Source organism: Hyaena hyaena, unplaced genomic scaffold (genome assembly GCF_003009895.1).
Source record: "Hyaena hyaena isolate Hyena2069 unplaced genomic scaffold, ASM300989v1 scaffold_466, whole genome shotgun sequence".
NCBI lineage: Eukaryota > Metazoa > Chordata > Mammalia > Carnivora > Hyaenidae > Hyaena > Hyaena hyaena.
The window spans coordinates 109,120-136,809 of NW_024081099.1; the positions used below are offsets into that span (position 1 = coordinate 109,120).

General features: G+C 34.8%; 1 protein-coding gene and 1 non-coding gene across 2 annotated transcripts in view; one reads left to right on the forward strand and one right to left on the reverse strand.

Annotated features, from left to right (window-relative positions):
• The window catches only part of LOC120246339 (bifunctional heparan sulfate N-deacetylase/N-sulfotransferase 3-like), a 132,483-nt gene that overhangs the window by 97,711 nt on the left and 7,082 nt on the right, over window positions 1-27,690 (forward strand). The window contains 6 exon segments of the mRNA XM_039253807.1: window positions 3,823-4,005; window positions 6,224-6,320; window positions 10,790-10,913; window positions 15,115-15,289; window positions 18,294-18,464; window positions 20,019-20,128. Coding sequence (XP_039109738.1) covers window positions 3,823-4,005; window positions 6,224-6,320; window positions 10,790-10,913; window positions 15,115-15,289; window positions 18,294-18,464; window positions 20,019-20,128 — 860 coding nt within the window.
• Window positions 6,828-6,954, reverse strand: LOC120246362. The gene has a single exon (XR_005532027.1). It is a non-coding gene; the product is annotated as a small nucleolar RNA SNORA32 (small nucleolar RNA).

A 27,690-nucleotide genomic window follows, 5' to 3' on the forward strand; every position in this document is an offset into this window, starting at 1 on the left:
GGAAAGTGTAGATAAAGCTTCCCGCATTTTTCTCTTAGTCATGCTTTTACAAATGATATCTGTTTGCTCTCTCATAAATACCAGTGTATATGATATTTGGCATTTAAGTTTTGCCTTTTACAGAAAAATAATCATAGTAAGTATGTTGTTATAGATGTCTGTGTCTATCAGCCTAGGAAGAATTGTTTTCATCTGTTAGATAAACTTTATACCTTTGGCAGACTTTCCAATGAGATGAGTTTTAAGCAGCTAATTAGTCTTTTTGGTAACAACTAATTACTTACAGTATGCATGTAGCAAAAACTGTTGTAGAAATGCAATTGTAACTTCATTGACATTTTCTGTCTTATTGGATCCTGCATGTGTAATAAAGATAACTACTTTGATACATTTATCCTTTTTTAAAAAGGCAAACAAATAAATAAATCCTTAGCTCTAAAGCACTCTTAAAGTTATAAAGGCATCTTCTTTAGGAAAAGACTAATAACTATTTTCCCTGAACTGGTAACTCTTTCAAGCTTCTTCGTGTCTTTCTACTCCATGCAGAAACAGGTGCCAAGAAATAAAGTGACATTATTGTTGTCTTAGGTCAGAACAGGAACAAGAAAGAAATACTGTCTAGATAGCAAGCTAATTATTTTACCAAAACAGAGTCACTATATGTCCTTTCTCACTAGCCCTGTTGTTTGTTGCGCATACCTTCCTAAGCAAAAATTAATAAAGACAACTTGGAGAGGCTACAGGTTCAGCAAAAGATACAGAATATTCCATGTACAGAGAGGATATTGTGATTCACACACACACACAAAGTTTAAAAAGGAATTATTTGGGGCACCTGGGTGGCTCAGTCAGTTAAGCGTCTGACTTTGGCTCAGGTCATAATCTCACGGTTGGTGGTTTCAAGCCCCGTGTCAGGCTCTGTGCAGACAGCTAGCCCAGAGCCTGGAACCTAATTCAAATTCTGTATCTCCATCTCTCTCTGACCCTCCCCTGCTCACGCTGTCTCTCTCTCTGTGTCAGAAGTAAATAAAACATTAAAAAATTTTTAAAGAAATAAATTATTTTATGTCCTGACCAATTATGTTCCCTTTATGGCCTTGTATTTCTTAGAAGAACAAAACAAACCCCAGGCTTGAGTCCCAAGTCTAAACATGTTGTGAGGTAACACACATTGCTTATGGTGCACTTTGCATTATGGTAAAGCAGATATACAAAAATAGCATTGAAAACCTAAGGACGTTTCCATGACTGGTGACCAAGTGGCTTGAATTTTATAGGATTAAGTTCAAAACCTTATATGTATTAACTTAATTCTTGCCAACTTTCAGGAAAAGCAATGTCATTAACTAGCTCCTAACTCATTCTGAATTGCCTGTGTTTTTGCTAGAAAGGGTAGCATTTTTGGGGGGAGGTACCTGGGTGCTCAGTCGGTTGAGTGTCTGACTTCAGCTCAGGGCATGGCCTCATGGTTGGTGGGTTTGAGCCCCAGACTGGGCTCTGTGCTGACAGCTGAGAGTCCAGAGCCTGCTTCAGAGTCTGTGTCTCCCTCTATCTCTGCACCTCCCCACCTCATGTGCGCTCACTTGCGCGCTCTCTCTCTCTCTCTCTCAAAAATAGACATTAAAAAAAGAAAAAAGTAGCATTTTTTTTTTACCTTCTATACACATATAGGTAAAAAATGACACTCTCCTTTAAATGTCACAGAATAAAATGTTTTCTGGGCTGTGGGTCCTGGGTGGCTCAATTGATTGTCAGACTTGTTGAGCATCGGACTTCGGCTCAGGTCATGATCCCTGCTTTGTGGGTTTGAGCTCTCATGAAGGCTCAGAGCCTGGAGCCTGCTTTGGATTCTGTGTCTCCCTGTCTCTCGCTGCCCCTCCTGGTTCGCTCTGTTTCTCTTTCTCTCAAAACTAAATAAAAACATTAAAAATTTAAAAAGTAAAAATAAAATGTTCTCTGGGTTGAAAAGTAAATTCAAACGGAGGTCAAATGTATTGGTACCTCAAAGTCACACAGCATCTCCATATTTCCCATTCTATGCCCAATGCAGATGTTATTCAAGTGAAATATAGACACATAGATATATTGATAAATCTCTCATAAATAAAGCAAAAATTTGAACTAATGACTAACTGGGTTAATATATATATATAATATATGTATAATATTGTATTAAAATTTTTCCTTTAATAGACAGCTTGAAATATCATTTTGGTATTGTTGTTGAGCTATACTGAAAAATGTGGTTTTTAATACGAACCTCTAAGAAACACTAGAAAAGAACTTCCAAATGTAACCATGATTTTCTTAAGTCTATCAATAACTGATTTTTGATACATTTTGGAGAAAAGGAAGGGAAGTAAAAGTCATAGGATTGAAGATACTATAAAAATAATCAGAAAGTTAAATTTTAAAAGTCTCATTTTTCAGAAATACCCAAAATGGTAATGAAAGTCTTACTTATTAATTTCATAAGTGTGTCAGTCTGCTGATAGCTATTTAAAGTCACCCTCAAAGTATTTTGTTTGTGAAAGTTCTAAGATTTAATACATGTTCAGGAAGAGTGAATAGAAATACAATTAAATATTCTTGATCACAGTTGAAGCTTTTCATATGAAAGCCAGCAGGACTTATTCTATAGAATAAAGGATATCACTGTTTCCTCTTATGTATAATTGTAAGTAATTAGATTTTTTTCTGATTCATTGTATCCAACCTTAATATAACCATTCCCTCATCTCTGCTACTTTACCTCAATAAATTTTCTTGAATATTTCTTTCCGTCTCTAATGAATGAACCTATTATATTCATTATTATGATGATTATAATAACTATTAATACTATTCATTCACATGAAATTATATATTTTAGGAAAGTAATATTATCACAGGAATTATTATTAATGATCTTTTTTTATAGCAACATAAATGAGACAATGGTTTCTTTGCCATTAAAAATCTCATGTGGAATTATTTCCATTTGTCAACACTTCACCAACAAAAACTATTTGTATTCACTTGAAGCAGTGGCTTTTAAAAAGCCCATTCTATATTCCTGACCAAAAATTAATCAAACCAAAGAATTTACATTTATTTTATTATAAAGAAAATACTGTGATTTTGTTCTCAATGCATGGATTCAACCTAGGTCAGCTGCTTCCATAGAAGAGTTGATTTTATCTAGCCAAACATTGAAAACTGTCTTAAAGGAGGTATTTGATCCTGGAAATAGTACCCCCAATGGAAAAGGGCTTGAGAGTGTTATTGATGGGAAATAGTTAATGCTTATTTTTGTAAAAATTCAGTCCCTAGTCCTCTGTAATTATGGCCTCTAATAAATACAAATCAGAGGATATTCATTTAATGCTATTATTGGTGATATCATTTATATTCTTTAACTTGAAGTGCTACATTAGAAGTCAAATCAAGTAGATTGAAATTATAAAATTCCAACCTCCAGAGATTCTGCTGCCACAAATTATGATGAATAGATAACATAAGATGAAGCCATTATGTGTGGGCATCTAGGACGTTATTCAGCATCAAACTAATTGCACCAACATGGAAATACGGTAGTTGGACTCATTTTGTATTATGAAATATGTTAAAATCTCAGAAAAAATGTTCACATCTTACTAATAACACATCCTCTAGTATGCATTAATATAATGAGAGTATCTTGGATATATCCACAGTACCAAAACATGTCATGAATTGAAACCCTGTGCAAAGACTAATTGGAACTAGCATTGCTATGATTGTACTGCCCCCTTAGGGTTGAAATAACTTGTGTTTACACTGAAGTTCATTTGCCTTTTTCAGATCAGCATTTTCATGACACATCTGTCAAACTATGGGAATGATCGACTGGGACTATATACCTTTGTTAATCTGGCCAACTTCGTGCAGACCTGGACCAACCTGCGACTTCAGACTCTGCCTCCAGCACAGCTGGCTCACAAGTATTTTGAGCTCTTTCCAGATCAAAAAGACCCTCTCTGGCAGGTAATATTGGTTCAATAATTGGTATAATTAAGTAACTCCATAAGCACATCTTGGAATTTTGTATAATCCAAATCTGAAAAGTGAAAGCATCTTTGGGGGTAGGGGGAATACATTTTGGAAATATTAGTAGAGTTGAGAAACTACTTCTTCTTGAATTGCATTTTTGTATTATTGCTTTGTAGTTGGCCAAATTCTCTGTTCCTATCCCCATTAGAAATTACAAAATTCTAAAAGTTCAGTGGGGGGTTCAATGGATGCCATGTTTTCAGTCAAGAGTGAGGGATCAATTTGCAGACTGCAATAGGCTGAAAAGAGTAGAAGAATGGTAAATAGGTTATATGCTAGGCAGGTAGCCAGCTAGTATACCTAGAGCACATCCTTCTCTCTCTAATGACTAAACGACATCAGAGGGATAGGGGAAAAGAGTTCAGAACTGACCGTCTGCTTTCTAAACCACGGGGTACACTGCAGCTGCAGAATATGGTAAGTGTAAGTTGGCAATTGCTTTGGATATGGGAAAGTGTTTGATGGCAAAATTACTGAGCTTTTTAAGAAAAAATATTACACAAACATGGCACTTTCAAACTATTTTAGGAGTACTCAGATTTCAAAGCATTCTCATGTGTCCTAGAATTGCAGAAACATACTTTGAACTTAAAGAGCCCCCTCCATACTCTGGGGAAAGTAATAATCTTAGGAAATAATTGTGTAGTGTTTATTATGTGTCACACTGGGGTCTTTACATGTTAACTAACCTGTGTGGTAGGTATGGTTTATTATCCCCATTTTACAAATGAAGAAACTAAGGCATGGAATTGCTAAGACACTTATACAAGGTCACTGTGTGAATCAGTTCCAGGTCATCTGGCTCCAGAGGCTGTGCTCTTATATACTGCTCTAAATGAGAGTTACTGAGCTACTAGAAAGTTGCTAATAGAGCCAATGGTACAATAATAGCAATCATCAGGAGAACTGAGTAAACTTCATGGATTGAGGTTGCAGTAAGCTCTGAACTATATACTCAAAATAGTTCAGCTTTGAACATGAGCTAATTACCACCTGAGCACAAACAGATAACTCCAAGAAGAGACAGAAGTATACATTTTAGTATGTGAAAGTTGGTGATTCTGGAATTATCACTACATATTCCTCTGCAGTTGCTATAATGCACATCTTTTTTTCCTTAACCACTACAAAATATCACCAAATGTTAGCCACTGGAAAGACATGTAATTTTCCTGCTGATTTAACACCTTACTTTTAAACTAAAATCATTATTATTTCAGGTGACAGGTTTGAAACAACTCTTTTTAACAGCACCCAAAAAGAATACCCTCACTTTAGTCTTACCATCTGCTGCTTATTGTAAATAAGCAGGAAGTTTCTTTAACTACACATATCAATAGTATTAATTGAATAGAAGTGTGGTCCTGAGTGCCTATATCTGAAGTAGTATTAAACAGTACTTTTAATTCTTCACATAATGTGCACTTTGTAGTTGAAATTAAGGATGTTCTTGATACCTCTTGCATAGTGGGTTTGGTTTATGTACTATACACCAAGAGTAGATCCCTAAGATAGTATTTCACCTTCATTTTACTCTTTTGCTGAAATTTTATGCTTTTTTGCATTATATTCTGCAAAGCTATATATAATAAATATATATATTTACTGACCTCTGAAGGCAGCTGAAAGGAATCTGCTGCCTCTTTAAATAGTATTATTAAGGCCAGATCTGTATCTCTTTGAAGCACAGCAAAACAGCTCAAAGTTATTTGGAATAAAAATCTCACACGTTTTATTTCAGTTACTTATGGAATGCTTAGAGTGTATATTCTTTTAGGTTAGCAGGAAACATAGTCTCTGCCCCCACACTACATTGGAGCTCACCATTTTAAAGCACACACACATGCACGTGCACACACACACACACACACACACACACACTTAAGATGTAGAACTGCCAAAAGCAGAAAGAGCAGAAAAAAATACTAAATCCTCAGTGCTATGAGGCTGTCTCCCAAACCCTCAGCAGACATAATTTCAGGAGAGAAAGGGTTACTTAAAACCTTCCATGAGGCCACTTCAAGGCTTTCATTTAAAAGAAGCCGAATAGCTTTGTTTCCTGGAATATCTTTTTAAGGACAGAAGTTGAAAATCTCTAGCATACAGTGGCCACTCACCAAAAAATACATCTCTGTATTCTTATCCCATTTAGAATCCTTGTGATGACAAACGCCACAGAGACATTTGGTCTAAAGAAAAAACCTGTGATCGCTTACCAAAATTCTTGGTAATAGGACCCCAGAAAACTGGTGAGAGCTTTTTGTTATGATTAACCAAACAGTATAAAACTCCTGATGACTAGACAGTGAGTTCTTGTCACAATGAGTTTTCATAATTCCTATATATACTGATGAATGAATAACACATTTGTTCTCTGACATAATGTTTGTTTAGCTTGATATTGTATTTAAATGCTTGTCAAGGAATTTTTTTTTATTAAAATCAATAAATTTTTATTTAAGAATTTTAACATGTGATTCCTTCCACAATCACCATGGTTCCTCCGAGTCAGAATCACAATCTTCAGAATAGCCCTTTTAAAAAGAGCTTTTGTTCAATCCACAGTTGTCTCCATCAGTCCTATAGAAAAGGAATAGAAAAGTAAGGTTCCACTTCCAGATACGATCCTGTGAAGCCAGTCTCCCTGTTAGATCTACTGTAATATTACAAGTTGCCCAATCACTAGCAGAGCTCCAGGCACGCACCATTCAAAATACTACGTATAGTCAGATGAGAATCTGAAATATGGCTGTTATAAATGTTCCCAATAGGCTGAACGCTAGCAAAGTAGCATAAAGAAAGAAAAGCCTAGTGGAAAAATTTTTTATGGTCATGTCCACAGCAAATGAGAAACCAGCATTCTCAAAGCCTTGGTAATGACCATCAAGGAATTTTTTTAAGTGAAAAAGATGAAAATAAATGTCACACAGTTTGAATATCCAGCAATTTGTTAGCAAATGTTCCTTTTTCCAAAGATCTTAATTGAAAAATGTTAAATTTCTAAAATCAAAAGTAATCACATGGTGAGAAAGTGACAGGATTTCATCAAAAGTCGAGATAAACACATAGAAGTATAGATAACTCTTCATGATAAATCCCTTCCAGAAAAATAGCCTCTTCTTGCCATCTTCCTGATATAATTTATCTCTAAACTATTTCTTGCAGAGAAGACTGTTTTCTAAAAATCTAAAGGATGGTTGACAAGCAGAATTCCAGACATAAACAAAACTTTGTGCTAACAAAGGTATTTATTCATACCCAGGAGAAATCTTTTGCATCTTTTCTGAAATTGGCATGCAGTTTTCTCCCCATAAATTTCTTGTTTCTTTAAGAACTGGTATTAAAATGAAGCCCAGTGGAAGCTTTGAAATGCCAGACATCCATGCTGTTCCCTGCATGATAAATTATTTGGGGCTCTTGGATTCTGGCTTCACAGAAAACAGCCATTTCAACCATATTCCTTTCTGAGGGGAATACCTTCCATCTCCTCATATCTCTAAAAATAACTGGAGAAAATTTTATGTAACGTACACAAAGAATTTAGGCTTTTCATTTTCTCTTAGTCCCGTTTGCCAATATCAATCTGAAAACAATAATAACTATGATAAATATTCTTCCTATCCTTATTTATTTCATTTGACCTCACCTATTTAAAGTCAAGAGGCAAGTAGAAAAATATTTAAAGTCAAGTCTTTTCAGCGAACTCCCACCGTCATGACTGATCACGTCTCTCTGAAGCTGGCACATTGCGCTCACTCTAGAAAGCCCTGCAGGACGGGCTTCCTCTTGTTTCATGCTAGATGTGCAGACATTTAAAAATCATGGTTAGATGGCAGAACCAGTACTTGCCATCTTAGACTCAACTGTGTTTCCAAATGTTTATGTTACAATTATATATGACATTTACCTTTGGAAGAAAATTTTTTATCTCCTTATTATGGAAAGTAAATTTTTTCCCAGCTCTGTACTGGTATAATTTACATGCAATAAAATTCACCAATTTTAAGTGAAAATTCTGATGAATTTTGACAGTTGTGCACAGTTGTGTAACCACCACAACATTCTGTCTCAAAAACAAACAAAAAAACCCCCAGTTCTGTCTCCCTAAAAAGTTTGTCCACCCACATCCTTTTGCATTCAATACCCCTCCCCCATCCTCAGTCACAGGAAACTACTTTCTACTACTATAGTTTTGCTTTGTAGAATTTCATATAAATGGAAGCAATAAGTGTGCAATCTTGTGCATTTGACTTCTTTCACTTAAGATAATGCTTTTGAGATTCATCCATGTTACTATGTATATCAATATTTTGTGAAGATGATTTTTTAAATGGAGAAACATATCTTCTCATCAGTTACATAAAAATTAAATAGCTTCATTTTAACTTTAGTTTCATCAGAAACATTTTTCTGAATAATTTTGCATAGATGTATATAGATGTATATATTCTTATGCGTATTCAAATATTTTAGAGTTGAAACTGACAAAAAATAAAACTGAAGCTATATGGATGGTTACTTGAATATGTGTGTCTATGATTAGCTGATTGTTTTATATACATACACACATAATACACATTCAAACACACACACAGAGGACAGTTTATTCAGACCCAAGAATAAGTGTAGGTAAAGACAGAGTTCAGAAACTGCAATCTAACAGTTTTTGACCACTGATATATTATACCTTTTATTGACTATGTGAACAATTAGATATCTATTTTTTCAGCTTGTCTTATTAATTCTGGTCATGCTATTAAAAACAAACAATATGATTTAATACAATTCTTAAAAATAAAATTCAGAAAAGAATGCTTTCAGTTGCTGTAAGAAAGGAACTAATCTGTTTTCTTTTTTCACATACTTCCTATCTTCACATTTACTTTTCCAATTTTTTAAATGCATTACTGAATTTTATCTCATAAAAGTTGTTATTTTTAAAAATACTTTACTAATATTGAGATATGAAGCTATTTAGGTACTTTTATTAAGTTGTCTCACTTGACCCTCATAAAACCCTGATATCTAAGTATTTTTCCCTCACTACACAGATAAGAAAACTAAGTCTCAGCTTAGATATTTTTGTTCACATTCACACAACAGAGAAGTATTAGAAATCCCGATCCTAGAATTTACCTGACTCTAAAGACCATGTTCAAGAAAGCCATACTCTACTACGGATTTCAAGTAATGGAACATTTTCCCCCAAATAAGTTTTGGATTTTGTTATACATTTCTTTGTGATTTTCAAAGTGTACTGAATCAGAACCTCTAAGATAGGGTTCAATTCTCTGTGTTTTAACAAGCCCTCCAGGTTAATCTAAGGCATGCTAAAGTGTGAGAACCACTGGTTTACGTCAAGCTTGTGAAGAGCATTTTTATTTTGTATATCGTAGATTATTATGTTTCATTCCTCATAGGCACCCATGGGTATAAATAAAATGCTCATAGTTTGGCTAAGATATAATTTAGGAACACTGCCTCTTTTAATTCATTGTTTTAGACAATTTTACTATTGACAGAGTTATTTCAACAAGTTTTCTGTTGTGTTGATATACTACATTTAAGTACAGTATTAAATAAATCTTGTCAGAGAGATAAGAAAATTCAAAATTTAGTACAGATGGCAACATGACATTATTACTAAGCAAAATTAGAACAGTAATTTCTCCAAGTGAGAGAAATGTTATAAGGCCATGTCTGAAGACCATTGCTAGCTATTGACCTAGAATATAATTTGCAGGTCCCGCTCCATCAGATTGTATAATAATGTAAATCACATTAGAGCAGAGAAGTGGAAACTAGAGTCTTAGGAATACTAAATGCATGGACCAGAAATATTTTAATAGTATTATTTTACAAACATGATTACAGTTACAAGCATTTGGTTAAATTTTAGGCAAACTGAACTGAGATTGCCTTACTTTTTCTTGTAGTGATCTAAGCTATACTCGTTAGCTCATAATTTAGTCTCTAAAACACTAATTTTACAGTCTATGACACTGCTCATTTTGAAAAAGAACATCATCCCCTTGATCCCCAATAGTCACAGATCTATATGGGCACTTGTGATACGCCACTTTCGTTCCAAAATTGCAAATTTTATGTTATGTCACTAAGAAAGGACACAATTTTTTTTCCAAAAACTGATTTTTGACATCATATTTTAAAGTAAGCATATCAAATTTAAACAAATGTGTTGAAAGTTTAAATTCTGTCTTAAATTTAATCAGCTTTCATAGGCCTTAGGAAGAACTTATAGAAGAACCCAGGTACATGGTTTTAGTGATATAATATCTTCTATTAAATAATGATATTTTTCATTCATATAATGCTTTATTAGTATCAAAATATCTTCAGGTACAATATGTCTTTCACCCCCAGAGAAATCCTATGAAATAAGCAAGGCAATTTTTCACTAATAAAGCCAAGTCAGAGACAAGCTGAAAGCCAAGTCATAGAACAAATCAGTGATTGAGATGAGGTCAAAAACCAGTTCTCCTAGTCCCTGCAACAGGCCTGGCCTCAAATCATACTTAACTACATTTTTTCCAATGTGCTTCTTTTAAAATGCTGATTATCTATTCAGTTTAATTCAAGGAGTACTAATATGTATCTGTTTGGATCTTTACAATACTTCATTTATAAATGACTTTCAAATGCTAATAGTGGAAACTGTTTCATTTAATTAATTTCTAAACCTCTATTGTCTTTTCAGGAACCACTGCTTTGTATTTGTTCCTGGTTATGCATCCTTCCATCTTTAGTAACTCCCCCAGCCCAAAAACCTTTGAGGAGGTACAGTTCTTTAATAGAAATAACTACCACAGGGGGATTGATTGGTAAGACGGGTTATTAGTATAAATCTAAAAGTATATGTACTGTGCACAGTATAAAAATTAGTGCTAATATTTATTAACATATAAGTTTGTAGCCACAAATAAAAGTTATCCTCTGTGCCTTGGAAATGGAATGAATAAAATGAAATTATTCATAAGAAACTTCTCAGTTTTTAAGGGACTCCTTGCTTCAAGAGGCCCACATGTAATTTCAATTTGCATTAATTATCTTTGATGGTTATCACAGATATAAAGTTAGACAAATACCGTAACACCCAGAAATATCATTCCTTTCTCTTCTTAAAACACTTTCATAGCTTTCTCTTCCTGTGCACTTTGCATTAAAGTGATGCTACAGTCCCCATATATAATTTTCTACTTTGCTTTGGCATAAAAGGTAAATAAATAAATAAATAAATAGAACTAGAAATTTGTGTATATTTTGTGAATAATGAAAATTATTAAAAAGCTATCAGCAATATACAAAATTTAATTTTTGGTCTTGAAATGAAATAAGGACTATATCAACCATCTGAGGAAAATAGTTAAAATAAAATTAAAAGTTAAAATGTCAAATATATACAAAATATAGTAATATAGTAGGAATAGATGTTGCAAAGTAACATGTTAAGGTTGAAATTCTAGGCAGAAAGTGATGTAAAAGAATGGAATTATTATAATAACTCTAGAGCATAAACATAAGCATTTTGCATATATTTTAGCATAAAGAGTTATTATATATTAACTTCTGTTGTCAAATTGCATGATCTCAATTTTATAAGTATCACCCCCCAAGAGTTGCTTATGTGTGGTTCAAAGTGGAAAGAAATGAGTTGAGAATAATTTGAGCACCTACTAGGAATTACATATATTCTAACTGTAATATATTTCACTGCCAACTCTTTGACACAGGGCTTGATACTGATTAGTTGTATGGTGTTAAATAACAACTGAGAATCAAGAAAGCATCAATTACTTCAGCAGCTGACTCAAATACATATGCCTGTGTACAGTAGAATAAAATTATGTTCACATCAGGACTAAAGGGAGTGATTAAAAACTGCTTTAAAAGTGGAGAGGAGGGGCACCTGGGTGGCTCAGTCAGTAAAGTGTCTGACTCTTGATCTCAGCTCAAGTTTTGATCCCAGGGTCATAAGTTTAAGCCCTACTTTGGGCTCCACTCTGGGTGTGAAGCCTGCTTTAAAAAAAAAAAAAAAAGTGGAGAGGAATGTAATACTTGAATTCCTTGAGACTTAATAATATCTGTAAGAATAGGGGCACCTAGGTGGCTGAGTCAGTTAAGCCTCTGACTCTTGGTTTAGGCTCAGTTCATGATCTCGTGGTTCATGAGTTTGATCCTCACATCTCGCTCCTCACTGACAGTGCAGAGCCTGCTTGGGATTCTCCCTCTCCCTCTCTTTCTACCCCTCCCCCACTCACTCTCACAAAATAAATAAACTTTTTTTTATAAAAGAATATCTGTAAGAATAATCAATTTTTAAAAAGTTGTTCAGAAGTTAGTAATGTATATAGGCACAATAATAGGACAAAAAGTCCCCTAAGCAGTTTACAGAAAGATGACATAAGGCATAAATAAGTAGAAGGCTAAAGATTTTAAGTATAACTCACTAAAACACCTCAATTGCAAACACTTTTGCATTGACAAATGGTATGTTTATAAAAGACTATTAACACAAATAACAAATAGTACCTACAGATGTCAATCTATTATCAATAACTCTGGCTTTGCTCTCAATGATGTCAAATATATTCAGAGTCCTCAGGTTGGCCGTGTCTCTCTGTGAAGTGTCAGCACCTCAACAGTCCCTTTGGGACCACAGAGCCATAAAGTAGAAGAGTTTGATAATATGTCTGAGCATGCCAAGGTGGCTTACAGAATTAACACAGGCTCAGTTAGTCTGGATTCATGGATCTGCTTTTCCTAGAAAACTGGGGAAAACCAGGGCTACCTTAACTGACAGGCAGCTTAAACACAAGCTGAGGACAAAAGCAAAGTAAGGCAGATGAAAATGAGAAAACTCTATCTTTGGTAAAATAGCCAAATTTTACAATCAGGATATCAAGAGAAATGTTTGATTCATACCTACAATTAAATATTATATTCTGTTTGGTATAATTTTTATAATTACATGGGTATGAAGTGAAGGGTTGGACTGGTACTTGGAGAGCCATAAAATCCTGTTAGCACTTAGAACTTCTAAATGTCTTAATCTAGCTGTGAGTTAAATCACTTAGAAATACTCACAGTCAGCTCAAGTAACAAATAAATGTGGAATATTGCAAAAATCACATCTTTCAGTTGAAAAAGATGGTGAGGTGTTATGAAAGCAAAGCTTAAATGCGGCAGGCATTCACTTTTAACTAGAGTGGTTTATACTCTAGTTTGCTCACCAGTTCTTTGGATAATCTGAATTCATATTCCCCAGATGTTACCTATTTATACCCTGAAAATATTAAGCTGAATTCGTATTTACCTATTTATTCATCAGACATTTTATAAGTGCCTCTAAGTGCCAGCCACTACACTAGAAAAATGTGGGCATGTTGGCAAACAAGAACTGGACCCTGCTTTTACATGAGCCTCTGGGGCCAGGCAAAATCAACACATTATGTGTCCAAGATCCAGAACTACTTGAAGAGGTTTTTAAAGGCCTAAACTGTTATAGGTATAGAGAGGACTGCTGGGAAAGTGGGACCATTTTTAGAAACTAAAACTTAATCAGAATTCAGTACTTTCTTCCCTTCTTTTGTGACTTTTGGAGCCTTTCTCAGAATAAGCAAGGCTGAGATACTCTTGGACCAAATAAGATATCACTAGACATTTGGGATAACCTTAGCATACCTGGAACCAGGGTGAGCATTTAAATTAAGAAGTATCTTAAAATGTGGCCCTGTTCTACACCAAAACAGATAGCAGATCAAACTTTCCAGAAATTTTTATATATCTGTTTCCCCCTAAAAGGATGCCAGAATGACATATCACCAAGGCAATTTCCAGAAAACATAAAAGGATTTCTTTACTGCCCTGAGTTTCAAGACATCACTTTGTTGTACCAGCCAAACTTTGCAATATGTTAACAACTGGAATCCTACCAGAAGCTTTATCGTGTGAGATGTCTAAAAGAAAACAACGTACTGCATAACGAAGTCATCACAGAAATGTTAATGACTCTCTTGCTCAGTAATTATTGAACTGCCTTGTCTTGGTAGCCAAAGTCATGGTGGCTTATGAATTGAAGAGGGTGGGAGCAGAGGATGAAGCCATTATGATCAAATGTAAGAAACCCTAGAAGCTAAATTTGCATGTGATCTCTAAAAAAGGCTCTTTTTCCTTTAAAAGTTGTCCCTTAGTGCTTCAGAAATATCAATTATCACATGCTGAATTAGTTTATATTTGACAGCTTTTGTACAAATGAGAGATTATACAAAATCTGTTATGTCTTACATTTCTGTGCTTGAGGCGTTAGCCATTCCTATGTTCAGTCTGCTGGTGATTTACATTCTCACCACACTTAGGGATATAGGACCTGACCTTGAGAAATTTGATAGGATTTTATATTTAGAAATATGTACACACTTTTTAAATTTTTATAAATATTCTAAAGAAAATAAATGGCTCTAAATGGAAATAAAAAGTTAAGCAAATAGGCAATGTTTACACCAGATGTGTTCTGCACTTGAACATTTTATAGTTGAATGCAACCACAGCACAACACATTACTGAGAAGGAAATTATTTTACTTATGAATAAAGTAAAGTAAAAAATACTTTGTCTAAGTCCTTTTAGAATGTCTTTGAACTGAACACATCATCTGTTTTGATCAAATTTTCCTTTTGGTTGAGCACTCACACATTTTTCTCTGTAAAATATTTCTGCATTTAGATATGTTTTATATAGTTAGGTTGATTATTGTTCCAGTTTTATCATTCTGTGTCTACATTTTTGCTATCTCTCATTCCTTTTTTTTATAGTAAACAAAACAAAATGTATTCAGAAAAGCATTCTCAAAGTACATTATTAGTGTTCTGTATACTTTCTCCCTAGCAAACTATATAGAAAAGATGCCTTATAGAAAAAGGCTTTTGTTTAGGAAACAAATGATTTGTGGGATACCTCTGACATCTACAGTCACCAGCATATGAATATAAACCAGTCTTATTTTGAGAAATATTCCTTTTCTAGGTATATGGAATTCTTCCCAATCCCATCTAATGTCACCACTGACTTTCTGTTTGAAAAGAGTGCCAATTACTTCCACTCAGAGGAAGCTCCTAAAAGAGCAGCTTCTCTGGTCCCCAAAGCCAAGATCATCACCATCCTCATCGACCCCTCTGACCGAGCATATTCCTGGTATCAGGTAAGAAACATATAGACAGAATCTAACAGGTAAGAAGGGGAGTATGAAGAAAGGTGGATGGTTTGCAACAATAGCAACCACCTCAGGTCTAAATAAAAGAGAAGATTTGCTAGTTTTATATCTACATAAAAGTGGATAAAGTTTTCTGTGTTTCTGGAGAAACTTTCTCAAGATGTTATTAATTTTGTATTAATTTAATATGTTAATGGAATGAAAATATAGCAAAATATTATGTACTTGTATGTACATCTGTGCTTCTACACATCTGCATTTTGTAAAAATAGACTGAAAAATAGAGACTAAGGGTAACATTTCCTTGGAAACTATAAAGATAAATGTGAAATGCTGTATTCAGAAACTCCTTATCTGTATTTGACTAGTATTGCTTCTAAACACAGGTCTACACCAAGACACATAATAATTAAGATGGCAAAAAAATGTAGTGATAAAAAGAAAATTTTTAAAGCAGAAAGAGAAAACAGTCATATACAAGGGAAATCCCATAAGTCTATCAGCTGATTTTTCAGCAGAAACCTTATAGGCCAGAAAGGAGTGGCATGATACATTCAAAGTACTGAATGGAAAAAACCTGCAACCAGGGTTATCATTGAGAATAGGAGGAGAAATCATTTCCCAGACAAAGAAAAGCTAAAGGAATTCATCACCACTAAATCAGCCTTATGAGAAACATTAAAGAGAATTCTTTGAGTGGAAAGAAAAGGCCATAATCAAGAGTAAGAAAATTCTGAAAAGAAAAAATTGCACAGGTAAATGCAAACATATAATAAAAGTAGTAGATTAATCACTTATAAAACCAATATATAGGTTAAAACACAAAAGGAGTAAAATTAATTATATCCATAAAAATCAGTCAAGGGATTCACAAAATAAAAGGATGTAAAAGTGTGACATCATATACATAAAACATGATGCGGGAAATAAAAATTTAGTGTTTTTTAAATGGGTTCAAACTCAAGTGACCATCAACTTAATATAGACTGCTCTACACATAAGATGTTATATATGAACCTAATGGTAATCACAAATCAGAAACCAATACACAAAACAATAAATAGAATGGAATCCAAGCATAATAATAAAGAAAGCCATCAAACCACAAGGGAAGAGGACAAGAGAAGAAGGAAACAGATAAGACCTACAAAAACAATTACAAAACAAGTAACAAGATGGCAATAAATACATACCTATTGATAATTACTGTAAATGTAAATGGACTAAGTACTTCAGTCAGAAGACACCAGGTGACTGAATGGATAAAAATGCAAGATAGATCTATCTATATGTTGCCTGCAAGAAACTCACCTCAGACCTAAAGACACATATAGATTGAAAGAAAAGGCATGGAGAAACATTTACCATGCAAAAAGAAGCAAAAACAAAGCAAGGGTAGCAATGCTTCTTATATCAGACAAAATAGACTTTAAATTAACAAAGACTATAAGAAAAGACAAAGAAGGATACCACATAATGTCAAAGGTAATAACCAAAAACAAACAACAAAATCAAAAACTCCTTATCTGAAACCCTTCACCTGGGTTGGAAATAAGGCTGCTTCTCTGTACTAAAGTGAACGTACACAGCTCTGATCTTCCAGGTAAGAGTAGTACATTCCATTTCTACTGATAGGATTTCAAACAGATAATTCATGACAATCTATGATATTAGAGAATAAAGTTTCTCAGCACTGGGCCCTTTTGTTATTTAAAAAAAGTAGTTTTTCCAAATTCAAAAAGGAAGAACAGGTTGTCAGGAAAGGTTTTGTGGCTGGGACAGAGTAGGGAAAAGGTCATAATAAAGCAGATGGGATCTTAGATAGGCAGATTCATAATAATTTGCATAACAGGAAGTGAGACAAGCTGGAAAGCCGAAATACACAACTACACACTAAACATTGGTGCCTGACTCCTACAGCCATCTTTTAAATCATAGTATACAGCAAATTGTAAATTGACTGATGAGATTTTGTGCCTTTTACCTTTTCCACCAGGTATCTGGAGAAAAGAGAAATAAGCCTTAATTGACTCCAAGAGAAAAGAAAATTGGAACTTGGCAAACACTTAGCCCCTGAAAAATTGAGAATTTACCATAAAAGGAGGTTCCAAGGCTCTAAGCTAACAAAATACCCTAAATATTATAAATAAATCAGTCTGTAGTGGCAAAATGCAGACCTTAACAAAGTCTAGTAGTGTTTGTAGTATAGTAATTTGAATCTCAATTGCAGCAAATTTGCTATTCAACTAGATGTGGTAAACATCCACAAACCTACCACTAAGTCTGAATATTTATTGGTCAATTTAGAGAAAAGGTGATTTCCTCAAACCCATGGGCCTCAGCCTGAGCCATTATAAAACACTTTACTATTTGGATTGCTGCTTTCTGCATTTCTGTACAATAAATGATTCTGATTCCTCACAAAGGAAGGTTACCATTAGGTAAAATCATCTTGGCTTTTAGATGCTAGGTAATATATGATAAAAGCTGTGTATTTTAGATAATGTACATGTCAGAGTTTTGGGTAGTTTCTCCATTTAAAATAGCCAGTAGGGCTTTTCTAATCTAAAACTGCATTACTAGATGGAACAAAACTATGTGGTAGAACCAGTAGAGTGCTTGTGTATTATGGATACTCCATGGACATAACAAATGGTTTGCTTATGGGCTGAAAAGGGGGCATTAATGCAACTTTCAAAAGTTTAGAAGTATATACACCAAGGAAACAACTCCGTAAAGCTGGTTAAAGAAGCCTATCAATAAGAATTCAACTTCTGCCAAATAAGTTCTCAAAATATAGCCTCATCAGTGTCATAACTTTAAATCTCGATGCTCCAAGCAAACATTTTCATCCCTTATTAATTGCAAAACAAATAACTCTCCAGCAGTGAGTCACTCCTTCCTTTAGCTTCAAGACTTGTCACAGAGATTGGTTTTTAATTATTCATGCCTATGGTTCAAGTTAGTTTAATTATCCACCTTTTCATCATAGCATCAGCGATCCCATGAAGACCCTGCAGCTCTGAAGTTTAGCTTTTACGAAGTGATCTCAGCTGGGCCCCGTGCACCCTCCGAGCTTAGAGCCTTGCAGAAGAGATGTTTGATCCCAGGGTGGTATGCCAGCCACATCGAGAGATGGCTTGTTTATTTCCCTCCCTTTCAGGTATTGAGCAATAAGAATTTCCATCATGTTACAATCTCATTAAGTTGATGACTTTGCCTCCAGGATAGAGGAAATTTTTACTCATTAAAACATTACTGCCTTTTACTCTTTAGTTGTAAATAAGAAGACAGTGGCAAAGAATAATAGTTAGGCAGAGGTAGACAAACTGTTTGATTTTCTGTCTGAAAGTATTTTTGAATAATTCTCCCTGCTGTATTTTCTAGTGCATACCCTTCCTGATTGTCAAGAGCTTCAAAAGCTTCATATCCATGATTCTTATTCTGTGAATAAAGCTTGAGAACCTCTTAACCAAACAAGGCAAATCATGTTTTGCTTAATTAAGTGTCATTATTTCCCTTTGAACCACCTTGCTGAATTTTTCATAAGCTTTTTGTTTTTCTTGCCTTCCTTGCTTCTCTTTTTTGCTAGACATCAGCCTAGATTATAAACTCAGCCCTTACATTAGATTGTACAAAGTAGTCCAGTCACGTCGGACATAGTGTGTGCTTGGGCACCTAGGACTGTGCTGCCTGAAAGCTGATAGCTGCTGCCACATCTGGCTATTTAAATTTCTACTAAAATTACATAAAATTAAAAATTCAGTTTCTCAATCACATTAGCCACATTTTAAGTGCTCAATAGCTACCTTTTAGATACCACAGCCACAGAACAATGCCCATAGTCATGAAACATTCTAGGGAACAATGACAATTGTTTTTAGTTTTAGACAATTTAGTCTAGACTAAATAGAAATACTGGAGAAGAGGTATGAGCAGTGGTTGCACTGCACACTTTGTAGTCTTCCATTATGGTCACCTGTCATTTTATATTCTGGGCCACCCTGCTCCCTCATTAAAGTAACAAGCAAATCTTCCCCTTGGTCAGTTCAAGAACTTCCATTCACATTCAGGTTCTCTGGGAGTCTTGTCTTTTTCTCCAAATGGATTAGCTAAATATTTCTTAAACCTTTACAGTGCTACTCTTTTGAATGGACTCATGGAGAATGACATGTCCTCTACATCTTTACACCTGGTCTTATTACAACTTTTTTCTTTTCTATAGTGCTCCTTCCAATCTTCAATGATGTAATCAACAATTTGCCAGTGGTTGGTTTTTTTTTTTTTAAGATTATTTTTAAGTAATCTCTATACCCAACATGGGACTCAAACTTACAACTCCAAAATCAACAGTCGCATGCTTTACCGACTGAGCCAACCAGGCACCCCAGTTTTGCCTATATTTAAACTTGGTTTCCATTTGTGATTTGTAATCACATTTCTTAAGCTCATTTGGTCCCCCCAAATGGTTTTCTTGTTTTCATAGTATTTGGAGGACTTCTCAGATTACAAAACCTAAATACACCTAGTGTGGTTTATTTCTTATTCCAAGTCATTAATGAGATTGGCCTGGTTGAGTCTAACAACAATGTATGCAAATGCCCTCAGTAGAATATCTCTTATTGACTAAATTCAGAGTGCACTAATTTTTAATTATACAGTTACACATCTTTCTTCAATGTGCATTGTCTTTTTTTTAATTTCTCTGTTAATTTAGTTGCTAATTATTGATGGGCAACAGCTAAGGATGGATCCTGCTACAGTGATGGATGAAGTACAGAAATTTCTAGGAGTCTCTCCTCATTATAATTACTCAGAAGCTTTAACGTAAGTTTATATTCTAATTATTGAAGTTTCATTAGGGAACTGGTTTTTTAAAAGTTGAAGTTTAGTGTTGCAACTATTACATTAGCTGCTCCTTACATAACTGCTTCTTTTCTGATTAGTTTGACATTAACTACTTGGGAATGAACTTTTCAACAGTGTGGCAAAGAAATGTTCTAAATCCTCTGTTGGTTTCTAACTATGAAAGATTTCCCCTAGAAGGAAAGCAGAGAAACAAAATAATCGTAAATCTTAAAACCAAGAATTAACCCACAAAAAAGGCTACTTAAAGTCAGTAAGTGCTGAGCCTGTTTAACAACAATAGTGGGAACTCTTGCAAGCATAAAGAGGTAATTAACTGGATGGTTTATGAGCTCTGTCTTTTGTGCAGTTTTCAAAAATAATGTCATGCAGCAAAAAATCACCCAGTAGGTGTGTGAATAGGCAAAAAGAGATATGCTCTTATCACACTTACATATACTTCCATTTTTGGCCTTTATGTCTTTATGCACTGTGTATCTGACCCTGTCGCCTCTCCTTCAAGGGCCACAGCAATTACAGCTCTGGTTTGGTTTTCTTTTGCTGGTTCTTTCTGATTTTCTTGGGTAACTAACGCTATCTGGGCCGGGACAAGCATAAGGCAAGAGGGGCATTAGTAATGTAAGAAGGTGCTTGCTCTCAGGACCACGCAAACACCGGAGAGTGAGTGCCTCCTGAAATTTTGGCCCCCAGGTACCTCTCTTAGCTGACTCTGGACTCCATTTAGCATTTGAAATAAGACCTCCATCTTAACTTGGTCCATTATAATGGTCAGCAATAATATTCATGAGGGTTGTGTTTGTTCCTATTTCACATGCTTCAAGCAACTGGAAGATAGAGTTGAATACACCATGGACCTGACCACCACTATAGTATTTTTTTTTCTTCTAATTTTTAGGCTCATAGACTGAAACTTAAAGAAACTAAAAAAGACTGGCATGGAATTCTTCCATTGTATTTCTCATATCTAAAGATCAACTGATTTTCTCTTTTCATTGTACAGTTTATCTTATAGCAGGTTAGACATTGTGACAGACAGGATTACCTTACCTCTCAGCATCTCTTACAATAAAGATCGGCAGAAAAACATCAACTACTGCTTATGTCTTGCACAAATCATATGTAGAGACATACATAAGAAGAACATTTTGCTTTAGAGGACAAAGGAACTTGAGTTTTTACCTTCCTTCCCAACAGCCATTTTCTTTCTTATTACTATTAACCTTCTGACCTCTGTTTTTATATTATGAGTACTATTAGAGCTTGGCTGAGCTTAGTTCATGTACTAACACAGACTCTACTCGCCTTAGGTATTTAACTTCCGGCTTGACCTTAAAGAAAGCTGAGTGATTTTAGTTTGCAGTTAGAAATTCAAGTCCACTTTCAGCTTTATATCTTTTTAAGTATCTCTTAGAAAAGAGAGCTTTTATTTTCTAAACAGTTTTCTATTTCAAGTTGGTTTATCTTTGGGTCTTTTTTATAGAGCATATAGCAAAGCATTGTATTTCAGAAAAAAAAGAAGTGAAGTATTCTATAAAGACATAATCTCTTTTTTTATGGAACGGTCCTTGACCTGCATGCTGTGTATTTGTCCCCTTTGCATCCAGCTCAGCAGCAAGCTTTTTATTCTCCTCTACTGCCTAGAAAAGGGAGTGTAAACTTAAGAGAAGTAATATCAAAGCAACATACTATATACAAAGAACTGTGGATCGCGTTGCACCTGGGTTGTATCTGGCTAAAATTGCCCATTATGTGATTCTCTACCCTCGTCTGGGGCTCAGTGGGTGAAGTAGCAAGATAAGATATGTGTAGTCTCTGAAACCACAGCTTCTCATCTTGCAGGGCTGCCCAGGCTCTTACCCTGCTGATGGAGATAACGTACAGCCATTCAGTTTCTTTTTATATTTTCTTGTCAATCATCGGTTGGCCTTACACATCTTATAAAAATCAGCAGGGAACCTGTTGTAGAATATTTGGAATTTCATGTCGTTGTCTTAGTCTGAATTGGTCTAAATCATCCTTCACCAACCCTTTTGCAGTTGTTTTGACTCCTGCCCTTATAACTTAATTACTCTTGGTAAAGTAATTGTACTGATAGTTTTTTTTCTGTGGTGCTTTGGACATATTGAGGATCACTGGGGGGTCAAACAAAATGTATGTTCTCAGGAAAGTCATTTATTGTTTCATATTTTTTTCTGCTACTGATAGTGAAAACTATATCTTTGGTACTTAAAAAAATAATTAAAATCCCCTAAGAATGTACTGAACTGCAAACAGATATGAATTCTCCACTAATCACATAAATCCTGTTTTTTGCACATAGTAGAATAAATGAATGAAACCAAGTCTACACAAAGATTTTACCAAGCAGGCTTGGGATGAAAGAGTACACCAATTTATGCACTCTATAAATTGGTTATCTTCAATATATAAAAGTCCCAATTTCAAAACTATTTTCAAGAAAAATATCAATAAGCTTCCATTGTCAAGAGTGTTATTTATTCCTTTCCACAATTGCTAAAGACAGTATTCAAGACTTCCAAATTTCATACACTCATTGGATAGTAAAATAACGTAGTACGGTCATCATGAATTTTAAATAACATACTGAATATGAAAAAAAAATCTGACTTTCTTGGTCAGAATTGATGTGATTTAAGTAAGCAGTATAAGTTTTAAACAACACAAATGGGAACTTCTCATTCAATTAAGGTAATTAGCATTTTACAATTCTTGTTCAACATAACCTTTATGACTAAATTGTATATTGGATTGATATACTGACATCATTTTAGCTTTCAAGTTGTGTGTTACGTAGGGTTTTAGAGCCAACTGATCATTTGAGAGAAAGCAGTAAAAATAGTGTGTAGCATGGAATTATGCTACTTAGTAAATAGTAAAATGAAAAGTTTAAACTTTTTATTTTTCCATGAATATATGCATGCATAGTTATACCTAGCCATCAATGATCATGATAAGAGGTTTCACACTTAGAAATACTAGTTAAATACCTGAACCTGACATCTTTATTTCTCAGTTAACCTGTTTGTAAACACAAATGAAACCAGACTGAGTTATATGAATTTTTAATACTAATTTACTGTGATAACTTTAATAAATGGAAAATAAGAATTTTAAGGTCAGGGATTGAATACGGACTGTGGGCTTGTTTTGGTTTTCTTCTGTGGATGGGGCTGGACTAAGTCATAAAGAATAAAGCTGCCTCAAAATTCAAGAAGCACTTCAACTGTTACTTTTTTTTAATGTTTATTTATTTTGAGAGAGAGAGAGAGTGCATGAGCAGGGAAGGGGCAGATAGAGAGGGAGAGAGAGAATCTCAAGCAGGCTCTGTGCTGCTAGGAGGCCTTATCAATGTGGGGCACAAACTCATGAACTGTGAGATCATGACCGAAGCCTAATCAAGAGTCAGACACTTACCTGGCTGAGCCACGCAGACACCCCAAGAAGGACTTCAGTTGTTTCTAATACCATTTCCCTGGCAACAAATTTATATTCCCCTGGAAGTCTTTTCCATCCCACTTTGGATGACTGTGAATAAAAATGTGCCACATTAAAACCTTTTTTAGTAGAAAAAAAAAAAAAAAGTAGCCATAACAGCGGAGCCTGGGTCATCACTTTGCAGTTTGTGAGTTTGAGCCCCATGTCGGGCTCTGTGCTGATGGTTCAGAGCCTGGAGCCTGATTCAGATTCTGTGTCTCCCTCTCTCCCTGCCTCTCCCCCACTCATGCTCTGTCTCTTTCTCTGAAAAAATAAATAAATGTTAAAAAAAAAGTAAAAAAAACAAAAAAAAAGAATAGCCATAATAGCCAAAATGTGCTGGTTCCCTAGACTACCCATGAAAGAGCACCAAGCAATGGAAAGTAGTGAAAAAGAAGACAGTCTGCTCCAATTTCATACGATGAATTTGTTTTTCAGAGTGGTTGTAACTTTTCAAAATCAATATACCATGTATATGTTCTACATTGATATGTTTACATATATTGCTTCATACCAACACTAGGTATGAGAGGTACTATTAGCTCCATTTTTCAGCTAAAAAGAAAAAAAAATGGGCACAGAAAAGCTAAGCCGAAAAGTCACTCAGCAAATAAGTTGAGGAGTCAGGACTGAAAACTCAATCAGTCCATTGGAGCCCGCACTGCCAATCTATTAAGCTCTTCAAGTTGGCACGAGATGCTAGAACTAGAGGAAAAGCAATATTATGAATTTTTACTAATGGATAGTGCACCAATAGAAAGAACTTTCTTTAAAAGACTGAAACCTTAAAATGAGTTTTTTTAAGTTGTCTTAGACTTTATTATAAAAAGAACCCATCTTCAGGTGCATGATCACTTTGCATAATAAATGTGCAATCATAGTGATATGCAAATTAAAATCACACTGAAATACCACTAGAATGGTTATAATCCAAAAGACAATACCAAATGTTAGCAAGAATGTGGAGAAACTAGAACCCTCATAGATTGCTGATGATAATGTATAATAATATGACCACTTTGGAAAAGCAGTTTTCCAGCTCCTTAAAAATTAAAGAGAAGCTTACAAATAATCCAATTCCACTCTTAGGAGTCTACCCCAAGTGAAATGAAAACCTACATTCAACAAAGACTTGTTCACAGAAGCATTATTAATAATAGCCCAAACCTGGAACCAATCCAAATAGTCACCAACTAGTAAATGGATTAACAAAATTTGGCATATCCACACCAGAAAAAAAAAATGGGGGTGGGTGGGGGATGTTCTGAAAAGACAAATTAGAGATTGAAAGCAGATCAGGGCTAGCCTGGGGCTGGAGGTAACAGCAGAGATTCTCTCCAGTGGACTCTAAGGGATTTGGGGGGATTATAGAAATGTTCCAACACTGGATTGTGGTGATAGTTATACAGCTATATAAACTTGCTACTCTATCATTTAATTGAACACTGAAAATGGGTGTTATGATAAGTCAATTAAACCTCAAAAACTGTTAAAAATAAAATGGGTGTCAGAAAAATGGTTCATTAAATCATAAAAGCATATTTGTAGAGAGGAAACTGATTTAAAAAAACAAAAACTAACAAAAATAACTTCTGTGTTTGCTCCATAACACCTAAATGACGGTCTTTTGGTTTTGAGATTTACCTGCATTATTTGCAGTTCACTATTCTCCCATGGAGATATTATTTCAACTTAACAGCATTTTAAACATACTTGAACCTTCTAAAGTATAATTTGAATATTCCCAAGGATTCACCTGCCCAAGGGGAAAATTAAATCCACATTATCATTCATCTACAAATGTTGCCAGTTGGAGGCCAAATCACTGGAGAACTTTGATTGTCCCTACCTACATGTCTCTTCCAGTTATATCTAGACGTCAAGGTGATAGTCTACAGATATTTAAGAGCCAATCTGTCTTTTCTAGTCTAATTCAACAAAGTTTTATTGAATGACTACTATGTGCAAGACTCTGGGATACAATGATTAACAAAATATCTCCACCTCCAGGAATGGGTAACCATAGCAGTAAACAACACATAAAATTTCTTTACTTCCTGAAGTCCTTTAAAGAAGGGTCTTAACCATGACCACTGCCTACACTTTAAAAAAAGTTATTTCTTCCTGTCCCACAGATATCAGTACCTGTAGTAACAAGATTAATCTTAAGAGGGATACTGCTGATATTCTAAACAGATGTAGGGAGATCTTTCTCCATTTTGTATCAAGCTTCTTCATGTGAGCTATGAAATTGCATTGCTGATGTCTTCAAACTCATAAGGTCAACATCAATCCCTTTACCTCTAGCTCAAGTCACATGGAAAGTAAATATGAAGTCCCTTCTGCCTGTCACCTTTCTCTTCTTTTCTTTTCCACCCCAATACACTTATGCGATTGCCTACGAGCATATTCATACAGATGCCTGGGCTATGTGCCAGACACACACACACACACACACCACACACACATACACACACACACACACACACACACACACACACACACACAGGTATCTTTTTATCTCAATAAAGCCCAGAGTAACAGCCTGCTGCATAAGATGTAACCAATTAGCAGAGATGAGAGAAAAACCTATTTTTATTTTGATTCTTAATTATATTATGTGTGAAGTTCAGCGTGTCTTTTAAAAACAATGTTCTGTCATAAGGCGTATGTATATTCCAGACATATATCTATAGTTAGGTATATTATAAAGAATAATAATAGTTGGTCTATTCTGAATTTTGGCTTCTGAATTTTGATCACTTAAATATTTAAAATGAGTCAGAATTCAATTATAGAAATTGTTAAGGACAAAATGTTTATGAAAAATACTATATCAATAGCAGATTTCCAGAAATTTCGTTGTTTTAGAACTTCCCTGCTTTCCAAGTCAGGGGCTCAGTCAGTTAAGCATCCAACATCGGCTCAGGTCATGATCTCATGGTCTATGAGTTCAAGCCCCAAGTCAGGCTCTGTGCTAATAGCTCAGAGCCTGGAGGCTGCTTCAGATTCTGTCTCTCTCTCCCCCACTTATGTTCTCTCTCTCTCTCTCTTTCTCTCTCTCAAAAACATAAAGTGAAAACATCAAAAATATAGAACTTCCCAGCTTTCTAAAAAACACATTAAATAAATAAATGAACTTTCCAGCTTTCATGTACAGATTATTTAAGTAATAGTCTTTATTAATGCTTTTGTTTTTCTTGTGCCTCTGACTATGGCACTACTTTGTTCAGTTGCCTTACTGATTCAAACAAGAATATAAATAACATGCAGATATACTATGTTGTGTCCTGATCTCACACAATTGTGTCAGTAATGATGAGAAATAGGCTTTGCATAAGCGAGATGTGAGTCATCCTTTAGTGTTTCTAATATCCAAGCCAGTATGGAGGCAGAAATCTACGTTTGCAATCCTTTCACAGGGCTATGTTATAAAAATTCTAGATTAGCTACATAAAGAGTACCTTACAAATCACATCCATCCATACACACAGACATTCAATTACAGTATAATTTGAAATCAGCTTTATTGATATAAAATTTGTATTTAATAAAATCTACCTATTTTAATTGTACAGATTGATGAATTCTGACATATGTGTACAATTGTATACATCACCACAATCAACATATAAAACACTTCCATGAATCCAAAAAGTTTCCTCGTGCTTCTTTGCAGTCAATCCCTTCCCCTCACTAGCAACCACTGATCTATTTCATTTAGCATAGTGCTTTTGAGATTCCTTCCTATTGTTACATCTATCAGTAATTAGCTCTTTTTTATCACTGAGTTGTACACCACTTTATGGATATACCACAATTTGTTCATCCTTTCACTTATTGATAGACATAGGGTTATTTCCATTTGCATCTACAACAATTATTTGTGCATAGATCTTTGTATGGACATGTATTTTCATTTCTCATGGGTAAACACCTAAAATGGGGTTGGTGGGACATATAGTAATTATATATATTAAAATATATAAGAGAGAGAGAGACAGCATGAGCAGGGGAGGGTCAGAGAG